The sequence below is a fragment of the Argentina anserina genome, chromosome 2 (genome assembly GCF_933775445.1).
Source record: "Argentina anserina chromosome 2, drPotAnse1.1, whole genome shotgun sequence".
NCBI classification, from domain to species: domain Eukaryota; kingdom Viridiplantae; phylum Streptophyta; class Magnoliopsida; order Rosales; family Rosaceae; genus Argentina; species Argentina anserina.
This window is the reverse complement of record NC_065873.1, coordinates 4878414-4894952: the sequence shown is the minus strand read 5'-3', so window position 1 is coordinate 4894952 and position 16539 is coordinate 4878414. Positions and strand designations below refer to the sequence as shown.

Below are 16539 nucleotides of genomic sequence, written 5' to 3'. Positions count from 1 at the left end.
GTGCCTCAGATGCTGCAGACTGCAGTGTGCTAGTAATGCCACGGCAACAGGGTGCAAACCTTCTTTAAGTGGTAGTACGTGGACCGTGAACCTCAGTTAAAAGTTTTGGACGTTTGGTGATCAAATTTTTCATGAGAAATTGCTAGTGCTGATTATTTCAGAGAATAATCATTAAGCTATTTTGGAGTCCCAGTGGCTTTGATCACTAGAGATTTCGGGTGCCCTCCTGACAATTGACTTCTTGATGCTCATTTTGGCTGATGAATTGTTGCTTGCTCTTGTTGCTCAACTTTATGAACCTGTAGATTTTGTTAAATTTGGAAAGAATTTGAGTGGATAACTAGAAATTACCATACATCTTGGTTTTTTATTAATTCTTGAAACTGCAAGTCTGTACTCTCTTCAGTTCACAACATTGACGCAATTAGGTGAATTAGCCACTCTTTGCAATATACAAATTCCTATAGGCAATGAAGCCAATGGCCCTTGAAGTATGCTGAGAAAGTTTGGGTTCTCTGACTTTTTTCTACAGATGCAAGAAAATGAAGCTTCTTGCTCAAGGTTTCTGCTCATAATTTGGGGATTCAGACGTACAATTTTCACCACTACTGTACATCAAATCTGAAAACAAAAAATGAAAAAAACTCTGGTATAGCCGTTATGATATGTGTCCGGCATGACTTCATCGTAAGATACATCATCTACCAGAACCACTGAGCCACTATGCTCACCAATCAACTCTATCTGCATAAACTCCTGAAGGAAATAATTCATTCTTTAATATCACCATGAAGAATGTATCTATATCTCCTGCTGTTTAGACACTAGGTTACACTTTGTTCCTTTCATAAAGTAGGAATTCTCTTAAAACAATTAGTTATGTATCTGTTTGGTTTTCAAATCTCCTGCTGTTCTGTTACAACTGAGTTTTTCAGGCAGCTTCATCATCAGAGATTACTGAGACCCTGCAATGCTGCATAAATACTCACGTCTATGAACCTCAAAAGAAACAAACCATCGCTGGCATTGGTGATCTTAAAACTTCCAACTGGCTATTGCCTTCATGCTTTCCCATTGAGCAGGCATGTTATATTACACCAAAGGTAAGAAAATAAGGTCATTCAAGAATCCACGAAGCACATATCACTAGTTCCAAATAAAGAAGATTGTATGTTGCACAAAGTTTCTGCCCATATATTTATAGATTCAAACAGTAGCGTACAGATATGAAAAGAATACAACAGGAGCACTAGGAATTGTGCAAGGTCGGAACGAATTGAAGGTACAAAACCAAGATCATAACAAAATCAACAAGACTACAACCCTCAACAGAATAAGAGAGTGCAGGGAACTATAGGATGTCAAGGACCAACGCCCAAACAGGGTAGACGAACAAACAGATAATGCCGACAGTATTTGATACGCCATGGGGCTGTGTGAAGGCATTTCTGAATCCACCAGATGCCCGAATGTGTTCTTGCAGTAAGTAAGCACCAATGGCGAGACATATTACAAGGCCGATCCAGCTATCCCTCACAGTGGTTGCAATTAAACTCGGAGCCACAACCGTCAGAAGGATCAGTGAAGCCGGCATTTCAGCCCATTCCCTAATTTCTATTGGCAAAGACAGTAAACAGAGTCCTATTAGGATCATGCTGGTTCTACTTTATGCAGGTATTAACTCATACATGAAAGAAACAATACGAATCAACTAGCCAGTTCACACAATTGCTTCTTCTGCAGTAGATCAAACCATAAAAGATCATAACTCCATAGTATAAACACTTCACCTGGGAACTTTTTAGGGAAAAAGAGTAGCAAGATAACCGCAACGAAAGCAATCCATCTTCCGATTTGTCCCCTGCATAATTAATCAACCATAGCTTTGGATAAGAATGACAATACATAGAATCATGATAGGATATTAGCTACACTTGATCAGGGTTGAAAATCACCTCAAGATGGAGAAAAGAAGTGAAGGAAGGCTGAAGAATATGTATGGGATCAGCAGTCCTGTGAGGATGTTTGTCTTCCAGTTTGTCCGATCCAAGACCAGCAGATAACTACAGTACGAAAACCAAGAAAGAATACGTCAAACATCACAACTGAAAATCAAAGTACCATCAGAGTATAACAGAGCAAGTTTACGAATCAATATCCAAACTGGAAACAGGAACAAGATCAATGAAAAGTATAACAGAGTTATCCATCTCAGCTAGACAGAGACGCATATATAATAGATCAGAAAATGACTCAAACAAACAGAACCCATGAACTGGATTGGCATAAATATAGTGAAGCAGAGTAGAGCGACATACATTGCAACAAAACAAGCGACCCATTGAAGAAAAGTGGTGCCGAAGCCTAAGCTCCCGAGATGAACAACATGAGTTGCGAGGTTCTTAGCAGCAGCAGCGAGGTCTTTGAAATCAGTGTTGATCGAATCGCTGGCAACGGTGTCAGTCATCATTCTCAAGTAGGTCTTCCCCATCGGGATCTCCAAGTTTCCTTCTGTGTTTTTTTGGTTTCCGATCGAAACAGAGAGAGAGAGAGAGAAGACTCGGGGGGGAGCTTGGATCTGACCTTCAGTTGTTCTAATATATAAAGGAAAGCAAATCTAGTGAGCTGTACTGTGAGTGTGATGTGACACGTGTCCTGTGTGGACGACTCTCACCAATAATGTCGGGCCAGTGATCAATTGCCACAGCTGTGCTTCGATGTCGGCTCACTTATAACTTCTACTTCATTCCTCTAATCACGTTCTTACCTTTTCAATGTTTTCATACACTCCTATATATTGACAATGGTATTACTAAATTTGGGTGAGTCGTGCTTGGTTGGTTGATTAGTTGAATTAAGTGAAATTATTGAGATCATGAATTTATTTCACCGATATATGTGAAGATTATATGAAAAAGGAAACAAGTGATCAATATGCCATGAGTTGGGACAAGCAGCAATGAGCTTGGTATATGCACCCAAAGGTGTCCTAGGTTCAAGAGTATATGCATTTAGACAATATTGTCATCATTTCCAACTATGTTTTTATTAACACTCTTTTTGAGTTGATTTGGTATTCGAAAGTTTTTTACGTATCTATTATGTGCGCAGATAAATAATAAATCATTATTACATCTCTTATAACTCCTAATTATAATTCACTGATTACATCACATTAGTGCTCAAACTCAAGACATAGTACATCTTCAATATTCTCATCGAGGAACTCGAATTATTTTTTTATTCAGTAGCCATGATGTGAATATACGTGCAAACCTGCTATCTTTGGCTCTACATTTGAAACCAAGCTTATAACGTTTAGTGTTCCATCCCATCAATCGGAGATGTGTTTCGACAAACAAAAAAAAATCTAAAGTCCTTTCAATTATATTCTAGACTTCTAGTTATCTTACGAATCCTAATAATCCAATACAATCTAATTTTCTATCCAACAAATATATTATACCCTGCCACGTTCAAGCTTAAGATATCTTATTCATCAAGAAATCCAAAAAATCTTGATATTCTTATCCAATTTAGGGCCAATGCTTACGCCTTGTTGTCCAAAACAAGATATTTCTTGGGCACCTTAGAGAAAATAACGTTCTCATTAATTTGTGGGGTTTGCGTTAGGTCGCTGTTCTTCTGTACAACTGGTTCTTGTTTAGCTTACCGACCTCTCTCGTTTCTTGGCGATCATTGATTAATGTGATTCTATGGTTTCCGTTGAAATTGGTGCTTCCATATTTGCACGGCTATTTTTCCGGTGTGTAGTGAACGGAGTGTGTTGGATCATGTCAGCATGTCTTACAGTTCGTAGCGGTGGGGGGCTTAGACCACATGGTGATTCCCTTTTAGAACTATTTATCCAGATGAGATGAGAATCATCGTGCTCCTAGGTCACATTTTCAATTGATAATTTCTTACTATGCATTACATGTTTATTTAATAGCCCAGAAAATTAGAGCAAATTCATTTTCAATCTAACTCTGGCATCACTCACCTCTATCGCGGATCAAACCGCCGCCGCTTTTAGTTACACCATCTATTTCCAATTGTGCTATGGTTTGAGCAAGCTACTTAATTATTTTATAGTTGTTGGTAAGAAATGACTGGAAAAAACTGATATATTTGTTTAACCAATATTGGAGCTTTTTTTTTTTGGTTAATATCCAATATTGGAGCTGAGTGACCCATATCATTATTCTTTTCCAAGAAAGAAAGTACATAGACAAAGCTGAATACTTGCACAAGAGTTCATGTCTTTAATTATTATAATGTTGAAGCTCTCCCATGGGAATTATGGGCCGAAGTAAAAGGTACCAGACATGCAACATTCCAAAATTGCGTTGCATGTATACCGTCTAGGGCTTGGGCCTCATTTTCCAACTACTTTCAAAGACCGATTTTTCCATAAAAGTTGAGAAAAAGAAACTAAAACCCGAACCGACCTTCTAGAGAAAAAGAGCTAAAGATTCGCTATTTTCATTTAAGTGAGCATCACGATCACCGTCGTCCTAGCTCCCAGATAATGTTGCTATTTGAATCTACGCATGCATGTGTTGGAAATATAGGAGGGTTCTGTGTGTGGGATAACAACCTTTCTAAAGGATAACACCTTTCAGTTTGCTGTGATATATGCTTTTGATATAATTAATATCAATAGTTAACAATATACTGGTGTTTGTGAAGCAACACAATGCTTCGCCAACTCAACCCTTCCAAACCATTGGCGGACCCAGAGGGAGGCTAGGAAGGGCAGCTGGCCCCACTGAATTTTTTTAACCTGCTGCATAAACTTGTTCTCAGCCTTGATATATGACATTATCTTTCAACCTTTTGTCATAATAATGCCCCCACTCCACTAATATATTCCCGATAAGAGCATCTTCTACTGAAAATGCATGAGTTTATATACTAATCTTTATTGGCGCACATATATATTCAACAAAATCTAAATTGTAACAAACTTTCATTGTGAAAACAAATCAAAAAAATTTCACAATTTTACATTCAATCCTACATCCGTCACTGGTCCAAACTGTTTCCTATAATTGAGACTATTTTGATATTTGAATTGTGGTGATCAGTCACAATTCGTTTATTATCTTCTTTATAATTTGAAATTATTCTAACAGCATGCATATGAGGAAAGATGCAGAACAGTGAAACTTAGGTAAAATATATGGCCAAAATATATACCCAGCACCAACTCCATCCTGACGTCCTATTCTCAGGAAAAAGGAAATTGCACATTTTCACACGAGTAACATGACGAAGAATCGAAGATAATAGAAGCTTAGGTAGTCCACGTGAAAGCGAAGAGATAGAAAACCAAGCAGGGCTGGGAGTACCATCAACTAGTGGTTTGAATGATTGTGAATGACCATATCGCTTGGATGATTGTGCATTAAACGGTTCCGCATCTCTGTCGATCTGAAACACTGATGATGAAGTCAATTGGGGCCTTCAACTAGTGGTTTTCATTTTTTATTAAGGATGGTAGTTGGATCCAATATGAGGCGAAGGACTATACTCGTGTATCACAACTGCCCTGGACACGTCTAATATATCTTCCTGAAGTCAATCTTCTGTTTGGCTGGCTAGGGCCGAGGGATTCAGAATCAATCGACATTCTTGTTTGCGGGTGTGCCAACTAGTGGCCAAATGGTCAAGCGAGGTTTTGATTTGTGATTGCGCTTTATTTGATTTCTTCAAGTGATTGTCGGCCGAGGAAGAAACAACCTTGGCCGTTAGGTTCTGATGCCTATTTTGCTAGGACTCCGGCCAAATTAATAGCCAGGATCTTCATAGACGTCTACTTGTTAATTGAACTCGAATGTACGGGTAACCAACGAGAGATCGATTGGGTGAAGATACTCGCAGATCACCGTGAATATGAAGTTGAAGTGAATTCGGCTGTCAAAACGTTGTGATATGATGTGGGTGTGGATGACGAATCGCATCGATCCAATCCAAACTTGCCGAAAGAGATCAACGGATCTATGGTTTGAACTAAATTAACAAACTACTCCTAAGTGCGAAAACTAAAGTGCATGAAAGTAAAAAGCAAGAAACGAAACGCCTAATAGAACTAGAGCGAAAGTAAAATTACCTATGAAGTAAAAAAGAGATAAGTTGTTTGAAAGTTTTGTATTGATTTGTTTGAATGGTGCTGGACCCTTTTACAACAACTTACAAAGTGCTATATATACTAATCAAAATCTAGCTACACAAGTCCCAGCATGTCAAGGATATCAAACTTCCTTTTAGATTGTTTCGAATATGAATGCCCTGACTCGACTGATTTCTAAGATGGCTGGATCCTTGAAGAAATTTAATAGCTTTCCTTGTGTGAATTCGTTTCCTACATTCGTTCGGTTATGCTTGTTTTTGGGCTCCAGCCGTAAGATGGCTGGATCCCAATTCCATTTATCGGTCGCGTCCATTTGAACTATCTAAATAATCATAAGTCGTTATCAATTAATGTGGTGTCTTGTCGGACTCAACTTGAGACCCAGTTGTGCTGACCCAACAAACCAACTCTTCTCACCTCCGACCAAACTAGCAAAGTAGCAAGTCTATCTAAATTTGGCCAAAGTTCAATCCAATTTGGCAACTCATGAGAGTTGCTAAATTTAGGGGCAAACACCTTCTTCGTTAGCATTTCACTAGAACAAATAATGAAATCTAAAGCTAGCCTGCATACTAGTATACTGTATAAACTAAATAACCAAATGAATCCTCTTTGTGCGCTTTGTGGCAAGCACTTTGAAGATGCCAATTACCTCTTCTGCTCGTGCTCCTTTACAAGAGAAGTTTGGAGGTGTTTTTTCTCAGTTGTCTTGAACTAGTTTATCTTCTTTAAATTTTGATAAATAAATGAAATATTAATTGCTTTAGGAAAACGTACGTACGTTGCTTGTTCGTCGGCAGATTTAGGTATTTGAGCTCGTCCTGCTAGCTACATCCATATATGAAATTATGCAAAAGACAGTGACAAAAACATACAGACCTTGTACGTGCATAACCATGTGACAAGTAGATATTTCTTCACCATAATATTACAAACAGAAAGGTAGAATAGTAACACGTCTTACAATGCACAAATCCATAATCCAGCCAAGTTCAAACCAAAATAAAATACTTCAATCAAGTAACGTAGGAGGCACCCTAATGCATGTACGCAATATATATTTGAGAAAAATCAAATCTCTCCAACCATGGAAGAAGTTAAATGACATTGAGAATGAACTAGCTAGGTCCAAGTCTAGACCATGATATATGACAATATTCAAGAGGCTTTGGTTAGTGATTTGAACGTCACTGACGCACCCAACGAAACCGTAGTCACATCAACAATGACTTGAATAACTTGGTTATATTACTTGATCACTTAATGAATGTATACAATATCAAACTGGCCTATATAAGCTAACTAAAGTACTTTTGGTGACAATTGCTTCCTTGATTTCCTCCGTGAATCACTCCCGTGATTTACGGAGTTAATCATGCTAAAGTGGCTAAAGTGAATCACACTAACATTCCCCCTCAAGTTGGCGCATATACATCAACCATGCCCAACTTGCTAAGTGCGTCATAAAAAGCCTGTTTAGACACTCCTTTTGTGAGCATATCGGCAAGTTGCTCTTATGTAGGAACAAAAGGAAAACTAATGATTTTCGCGTCTAGCTTCTCCTTTATAAAGTGACGATCAACCTCCACATGTTTTGTACGATCATGTTGCACAGGATTATGTGAAATATCAATAGCTGCCTTATTGTCACAGTACAGCTGCATAGCACTCTTATGCTTAATACCCAAATCTTGTAGCAAATTTCTAAGCCATAATAATTCACACACTCCCTGAGCCATACCTCTGTATTCTGCTTCAGCACTAGATCGAGCTACCACATTTTGTTTCTTACTCCTCCACGTAACAAGATTGCCTCCAACAAAGGTAAAGTATCCTGATGTGGACCTCCGATCAGTAATATTTCCAGCCTAGTCTGCATCTGTGAAGCCACAAATCTTAAAGATATTGTTGTGATTAGAAAACATTACTCCTCTCCCTGGAACTGACTTCAAGTACCTCAAAATCCTCACAACAACATCCATGTGATCCACACTCGGATTATGCATGAACTGACTCACTACACTTACTGCATACGCAACATCTGGCCTGGTATGTGACAAAGAAATCAGACGTCCAACTAGCCACTGATAACGAGTTTTATCAGTGGGCACTTGATCTGGGTACTATGCTAACCGATGGTTCTGCTCAATAGGAGTATCAATTGGAGTGCAATCTAACATACATGTCTTTGTTAGTAGATCAAGGATGTACTTCCTCTGACACAGATAGATACCATCACTTCCCCGGGCTACCTCAATACCCAAGAAGTATTTGAGTGTACCTAGGTCCTTCATCTCAAACTCTGTGGCTAGCTGCTTTTGTAATCTGTCCACCTCAATAGTATCATTACCAGTAACTACCATATCATCAACATATATGATTAGGGCTGTTACCTTCCCTTGTTGGTGTTTGAGAAATAATGTGTGGTCTGAATTACTCTGCGTGTAGCCAATTTTCCTCATAAATTGTGAGAATTTTCCAAACCAAGCACGAGGAGACTGTTTAAGACCATACAAAGACTTCCTCAATATGCATACAAAGTTATCGGGAGAAGCTGCCACATATCCAGGCGGAAGATCCATGTATACTTCCTCTGTTAGTTCTCCATGAAGGAATGCATTCTTAACATTAAACTGCCTAAGTGGCCAGTTCAAGTTAGCAGCGATAGAGAGCAATATCCGGATATTGTTTATCTTTGCAACAGGTGCAAATGTCTCATCATAGTCTATGCCATATGTCTGGGTGAACCCCTTTGCTACTAGGCGTGCTTTATACCGGCTTACTGACCCATCTGGATTGTGCTTCACTGTAAACACCCATCGACATCCTATAGTCTTCTTGCCATATGGTGGAGGTACAAGCTCCCAAGTATTGTTCTTTTGTAATGCTTTCATCTCTTCTTCCATTGCTTTCCTCCATTTTGGATCTCCTAATACATCCTGCACTTTGTTAGGTACTGATACAGTAGATATTTGATTCACAAATGACTCATATGACTTAGATAACCTTTTGATAGATATAAAATTGGCCACCGGATACTTGGCTTTAGTCTGAAGGGTAGGTTCATATTTTTTTGTTGGTTGACCTCGAGTAGACCTATTTGGCAAAACAAATTGTCTACTATTAGCCTGAATAGAATGACTAACCTCTGATGACTGATCTTCTGTACCAGGAGAGCATTGGTCAGGGGTATAAACAGTAGTACGGGATACATGAGGGGCAGTTGTGTTGTCAGCTTCTGGTGCCTGAATCTCTTGAGTGACGACCTCCGGTGTTGCCTGTGTGGCTGATACCTTAGTAATCTCAACGGAACTTGTTACCATATCGACTGGCTCATTTGTCTCCCCCTCTCCATGATACAGCCCTTCAAAATAAGAATTCTCCCCCTGAAGAGCAGTATCAGAAGAGGAAAAATAACTCATGTCCTCAAAAAAGGTAACATCCATAGTGACATAGTACTTCCGAGTAGGGGGATGATAGCACCGGTACCCTTTCTGATGGCTTTCGTACCCAACAAACACACATTTAACTGCTCGGGCATCTAACTTAGAACGCTGATGTTGCGGAAGATGAACAAAAGCAACACAACCGAAAATACGGGCATGAAGATTATAAAAATAGGGTAATTTAACATGAGATGCAAGTACCTCATAGGGAACTTTCCCTTGAAGGACACGAGATGGAAGACGATTAATAAGGTGGGCGGAAGTAATGACAGCATCACCCCAAAGGTATTTAGGCATGTGGGCACTAAAAAGAATACACCGAGCCATATCAAGTAAATGACGATTTTTTCTTTCAGAAACCCCATTTTGCTCAGGTGTGTAAGGACACGTTGTTTGATGAACAATCCCGTGTGTGTTAAAGAACTCCTGAAAGACATGATTCACATATTCCCCCCCCCATTATCAGAACGAAGAACTCGAATGGTAGCATTATATTGTGTTTGGACATAGGTATGGAAGGCACGAAAGGCTGGAAAAACCTCATTTTTATTTTTAAGAAAAACAATTCATGAAAGACGTGTGCAATCATCAATAAATGACACAAAATATCGCATTCCTGACACAGTAGACTCTTTAGAGGACCCCCAAACATCAGAATGAATTAATTCAAAAGGAAGAAAACTTTTAGTAGAAGTACTAGGGGAATAAGTAGATCGATGACTCTTGCCCAAAACACATGTCTCACAACACAAAGAAGACTCATCCACACTAATAAACAAAGTAGGCATGGATTTTTTCATAACACTAAAAGATGGATGCCCTAAGCGACGATGCCATAACCAAACTTCACTTAACTTGTCAGAAGTGGAGAGTAAAGCGGTCCGAGACTGTCCCCCTCATTTTTCCCCTGCGTATTTCAGATCCAGATGAAACAACCGGCCCCTCAGATACCCCCAACCAATTGCCCGTCCGGTTAGAAGATCCTGAAAGATCACATACATAGGAAAAAATGTCACAGAACACTGAGCGTCAACGTTCAATTGGGGAACATATATCAAATGATTAGATAAAGTAGGTACATAGAGTACATTGTGAAGCTCTATGGTGTGAGTAATACGAACGGACCCAATCCCTAACACAGAAAATGCCTCACCATTAGCATTAGTAACATATGGTACGGGTGGATGAGACAATACAGTGAAATAAGATTGGTCATAAGTCATATGATCAGATGCACCAGAATCAATAATCCATGTTAAAAAACTAACAGAGTGAGAAATATTAAGAGCCATACCAATTTGACCGCGGCCAACGATGGAGGAACCCATTGAAGAATGGAAACAATGTAAAAAATCAGGGATTAGACAACAAAGAAACGCGAGAAATGGAAAACAATCTGTCGCTGGTGCACTTGCACTGTCAGTGCACTGGCACTGACTGAAGATGACCGGACCGGGTCGGGTTGAGTTGACCGGGTCGGGATGAGTTGACCGGGTCGAGTTGAGTTGACCGGGGTCGGGCTTTTCGGATCTGGGCCGGGTCGGGTCGAGTCGGATCTGTGGCGATTCGATCTTTAAAGCTTCGGCGACTTGAGAGATTCAGAGCGCGGCGATAGAGAGGTCGCGGCGATGGTGAGTTCGCGGCGATGGAGAGCTGGAGATCTACTACGGTGAGGCAAACCCGATCGAGTTGGTGCAACAGCTGCTGGTCTAACAGCGGAGGAATGACGTCGGGTGGCGCGCGGGTTATCGATCGGCGAAGAACTGATTCGGATCGAGGCTTGATGGTTTTTGATCGGAGGGACGGGCTGAATCGAATGGTGATGATGATCTGAGGAGATGGTAGCTGGAGTTGGTGTCCTTGACACCGACAGCGAAGGAGGAGGGGAAAGCGACGAAAGGAGCGGCGGAAGAAACGGACCCGGGTTTGGCTTGGCACGCCGGAAGGAGAACGGCGGGGAGGAGAACGACACTCGTCAAGGCGTCGAGAAGATGCCGCCGGTGGAAAGGTCTGCAGCAGTGGGGAGATTGGCGCTCGTCGGAGTTGACTCTACCGGGGAACAGTCGGGTATTCCGACTGATTTCGTTGCTTTGGGAGACCGCTCCGAGGAAGGGAGGTGACATTGCCGAGTCGCAAGTGTGCTGACGTTGTCGGCGGTGTGTGCTCCAAGGCAGCAAGCTCGGCGGCTTAGCACCAAAAAATTGCAAACAACAAACCCAGGTAAAAACAGAGCATGGCTCTGATACCAACTTGAATAACTTGGTTATATTACTTGATCACTTAATGAATGTATACAATATCAAACTCGCATATATAAGCTAACTAAAGTACTTTTGTTGACAATTGCTTCCTTGATTTCCTCCGTGAATCACTCACGTGATTTACGGAGTTAATCATGCTAAAGTGGCTAAAGTGAATCGCACTAACACAATGAACTTATCATACCGAAGGAAGAACTCAACCAACATTAACCTGGACATAAGCAACACCAAATCCTTCCCTGCGCACTGCTTGTTCTCCACTGTTGGATCATTGATCTCACGACCATTCGACCAATAAACATACTTCAGCAATTTCTCACCTTCTCCTACAAACCTATGCCCCATACACTCCTCCGAGTTCTCAAAGATCTTTGGATCCTTCGTGGCAAATGGCTGATATCCAAAGATCATTTCCCCCTTCTTGATCTTAAATGCTGCATCATAGCTATGGACGACGATATCTTCCTTTGCCTTCCCGTACTGGAACGGCACCGGAGGTTCGATCCTTAGAGCTTCATAAACTACAGACTTGGTCAAAGTCATTTTATCCAACCCCGAAAATGCTACATTCCCATCGTTTTCTTTAACGACGGCCCTGATTTCATCTCTGAGCTGGCGGTGCAACTCCTCTCCTTCCGATCCGACCCACTTGATCAAACTAGGAAACAAAAGCTTCATGCCACCAAAAGCGTTGAAGCATGCCAAAAACAAAAGGTTATGGCAAGCTTCGTCTCTCGAAATCCCAAAACCATTCTCGGCCTCGTCCAAAACTGAAGCCGACGACTCGTAGAACGCGTCGTAGAGCTTCTTGTAGGTTGATTTGACGAGAAATGCAGGGTAGGGAAACGTGTGAAGTAAGAAATCTTCAGTGAAGCTCAGTAACTTTGGCGACCCGAGTGTGATCTGTGGAGCCAGTTGCGGGGCGAGCCACAGGGCAACAAGGTTCGGCCCTTTGGAACCCAATGAATTATTTTCCGACCCGCAGAACAGAGAGAAGACGAACTTAAACGACATGTCATCGCTCGGGGTGTTGAAGTCTGCTTTGCCATCTTTTGAAATTTGGGCTTCCAGGTTGAGAAAGAGGTCGGACAAGTGGCTCTGGAAGAGTGGGATGAACTTGTGGTGGCGAATGGCGAGTAGAGAAAAGAAGAAGCGCTTGAGAGAAGCGTGGTTGGGTTCCGAGGGGTCGAGATAGGCGCAGATGCGGTAACCGCTGGTAAAGGATGTGGAGGGCATGTAGGTGCCGTCCAAAACGTTGCGTTTTTCGACTTTGGAGCTGTCGAAGAGAACATGGAAGCTCACGGCGTCGAGGATGGTGATGACTTTAGGGTTTGAAGCGATGAAGGAGCCGGGAGGCATATTGGTACGAAAGACAGTGGAGTTGTATTTCTGGATTCGAGTTTTGAAGAACTCATCTTTTCCTTGGTTGTAGAAATAGTTGTAACGATCTTTTATGGGACCAAAGAAGGTAATCCATAGTCACCTGGGATTGGTTTCAATGGAAGCTTTGATGGTGCAGATGATGATGAGTCAGATGGGGTGGAAGAAGAAGAGGAAGACATTGTTATCAAATTGAGTAATAAATTGTAGGAGCCTAGGAGCGTACGTCTAGAGTTATATAAACATTGGAATGATTGATCCTACTTGGTATACATCATATTCTCCTTGTGCAACTAGTGCAAATGAGGTCTTATTTTATAGCCATGTGACTTAAGTAGGGGAATAAAGAAGTGTGAGGGACTGTAATGCTAATACCATTGCAGAGTCAAGTACTTCGATTTTGACGCGAAACCGATCTAAGTTCTAACACGTTCATTTTTGTTCTTTCCGAAATTCAAGAAACTGGTTTTATACCAAACAGCACCTAACGTAATCAGTAATCGCCTTTGTTTTTTGACGATCATTCGTTTTAGCACCACAAGCCAGTGTAAATGAAGTCACCAATCAGCTATTCATTACATTCACAAAATGAATCGCGTAAAATGACACGGTTTGTATCTTAAAACTAAGAAAGTCATCAATCAGTACAAATCAAAGAGTAGAACGGAGTAGAAGTTATATATCTTTGATCAGAACGAATTAAAAGTTGTGTTTCACCAGAAAAAACTTCGTTGAGAATTGAGATGGAGAACACCTATATATCACTCAATCAGAATTCAGCAGATTTGGCAACTCAATAATGCATGATAGAATCGTAAGAACAAAGAAGTAAGCTTCAATCGATCTCCTGTGTTTACTAAAGATGCCATCCTCGCAACCAAAATAGATGAAGATCTTATAAATTGCTTACAAAAGGGGTAGAGGGAGTTCAAGCACAATATGTGGATCATCATAATCACAAGGCTGTTAAGAGGTTAAAAGTAACTAAATAAAATGCTGGAGTAAAAAAATTCGCTTTAGTCAGGGAGTGGATATATTAATAATCCACACAAGGAACTCATGCAGTTAAATAATGAGATTTTAGAGAAATTGAATTTTCATGATTTCCAGATGTTCATCAACTTTGTCGTACGACATTCAAAACTGTATGCCATTGCGGTGAGATGGTGAATGGTCACAATCACGAACGTCCTTGTATTTCTTAAACCTAAATGTAACACAAATTCACTTGCTCAATATAATCTGATGTGTAAAACGAGATTTTGAGAGTGCATGCATAATCAGGGCGGTCCATTGTTTTGTGAGGCCATGTGCGACTCATGTATTGAGGCATTTCTACTCTTAATAGAAAGAAAGAAAAATCAATATCTACTGTCTCTGTAGGTTCCTCAATTTACTCTATATTTTCTTCTACACCAACATCAACATCTACGGCATCTCGAGGTTCCTCTCCATTACTTCCAACACTATTAAAATTAATATCATTCTCCTAGAAGACATTTTGCTAATTCTGCTCTACATTGTGTTCTTCATTGGTTGGACATATTGGCTCATTTGGTTGTATGAATACAAATTTGCAAATGGCTTCTTTCTGACTTTCTCTCAATTTTATCTCTCTTTATTAATTAGTTAGGAAGTAACTTCTAAGGTTGAACAACCAGCAAAAAAAAATTTATGATCAATCCAATATTGAATCCATATGATATAGAGAAATCACATATATTTGTCAATTTGATCATATCAAAAATGATAGAGAAATCAAGAATGAATTATGATCAATCCAATAGAACATCTCTGAAACTAAAAAGTAAAAACTAACACAAAAAAAAAGATCAAATAAGTAAGGATTTTAGATTACCTTTCAAATCCTTGATATTGAATTGTTGATTGCAATGGTTGAATTGATTTCACTAGATTAAATGCTTTTTCTTTTGTGGATATGGAATAGCAGAAGAGGTGAATAGCATGAGAGGGTTTTTTTTTTGTAAAAAATATCTTTTTGGGTGTTTCAATCCATAAAATCGTGAGAAAAAAGGATAAAAAAACAAAAAAACAAAATTCAAGGGAAAGAATGCTGGTATGGTGATTCGAACTCAAATGTTGGTAACTTGGCCAACTAAACCATCAACTGATTTTGTAGCTACTGGCTCATTTTAAATTATAATAGCTCAAAGCCTTTTTTAGGCTCTCACAACTTTGAGGCCCACTGCTGTTGCACAATCGACACATCCCAGGGGCCGCCATTGTGCATGATGATGTATTTACGTCCTTTTTGTCACTTTCGATATGTTTATTTAACATTTGTTGTTTGGGTTCATATTGGCTTTGTAACTAATGAGCCAGCGCCTAAGAAATTAAAACGTGATTTGTAAAGTATCCATGTGGAATCATGATTTCACAAATTGCCAGTAAAGAATTTGCACCTACTGCAAAATATGAAAATATTGTATCATTGGACAGTTCGACAGAACCACACTAGTTAGCCAACAGTTCAACATATCTTGATTCATGATCCCATCTATTCGCAAATTGAGGGACGTGGGGAATTAACGAGTTCAGTCGTTATGATTACAAAACTTGCAGTTTCTGAACAAAGTTTTGATACTTCTGTAATCAGAAAATTTGTCATTCAAAATTATTTATATTTCAATTCATACTTTGAATATGACTTGTAAATTTTTCATCTCGAAAAGATCTAAACCCCTTGGCTCTTAGGAACATGAAGCAATGTTGGAAACCAAATGAGGCTTGTAAAGTTGTAAATTGGCTTCCTAAACAGGTACTAAAGTATTAGCTTCAAATGAATTAGAAACCCATTGATGACTGACCTAACGTAGTAATATCGAGTAATGTCACAGCTACATTATTTTCAAGTTTCAACGCTAATCTCAACTGCATGATAATGTGCAGTACGACCTGAAGAAAATTCTACAAATAGTAGGAAGTTTTGTCACAAAGAAATCCCTCTGTAACGTCCAACAGCAAAGCAACAAAATAGCTTTAATTAGAGTAGCTTTCTCTTAGCTTTTTTCTGGTATTGTGTTGGTTTTAGACTTCTATGAGTTGGGATAGATCACACGTTAGAAAACACCAATCTCATTCAACAATTTCAAGTTCCATAATTCAAAGCATCTCTTGTAAAAGGTAAAGGCAATCATATTCCAATCAGCCTACTTATGGAGGATCCGCCAGAATAAATTGAAAGAAGATATTCAATCTAAGGAGTAAAAACTACGAAAAGGCTCAGCTGAAAAGGATGGAAGAAACATACTTACATAAATTGATAGAACTGATGATCTTGATTCACTTGTCTGAT

At 39.7% G+C, this 16539-nt stretch overlaps 1 protein-coding gene across 1 annotated transcript; it reads right to left on the bottom strand.

Moving 5' to 3' along the window:
- Window positions 1-1173: 1173 nt before the first annotated feature.
- LOC126785146 (cold-regulated 413 plasma membrane protein 1) lies at window positions 1174-2562 on the bottom strand. Its single transcript, XM_050510757.1, has 4 exons — window positions 2319-2562; window positions 1956-2063; window positions 1791-1861; window positions 1174-1614 (listed from the first exon to the last, which is right to left on the bottom strand). Exons 1-4 carry the CDS (start codon window positions 2489-2491, stop codon window positions 1352-1354), a joined length of 615 nt encoding a protein of 204 aa, XP_050366714.1. The 5' UTR covers window positions 2492-2562; the 3' UTR covers window positions 1174-1351.
- Between the last annotated feature and the right edge of the window lie 13977 nt (window positions 2563-16539).

Coding starts and splice junctions, on each gene's coding strand:
- LOC126785146 (XM_050510757.1), bottom strand. CDS start 2,491: ATGGGGAAGACCTACTTGAGAATGATGACTGACACCGTTGCCAGCGAT. Junction 2,064..2,318: donor GTCGCTTGTTTTGTTGCAAT/GTATGTCGCTCT, acceptor TTCGTACTGTAG/TTATCTGCTGGTCTTGGATC. Junction 1,862..1,955: donor CTTCTTTTCTCCATCTTGAG/GTGATTTTCAAC, acceptor TTAATTATGCAG/GGGACAAATCGGAAGATGGA.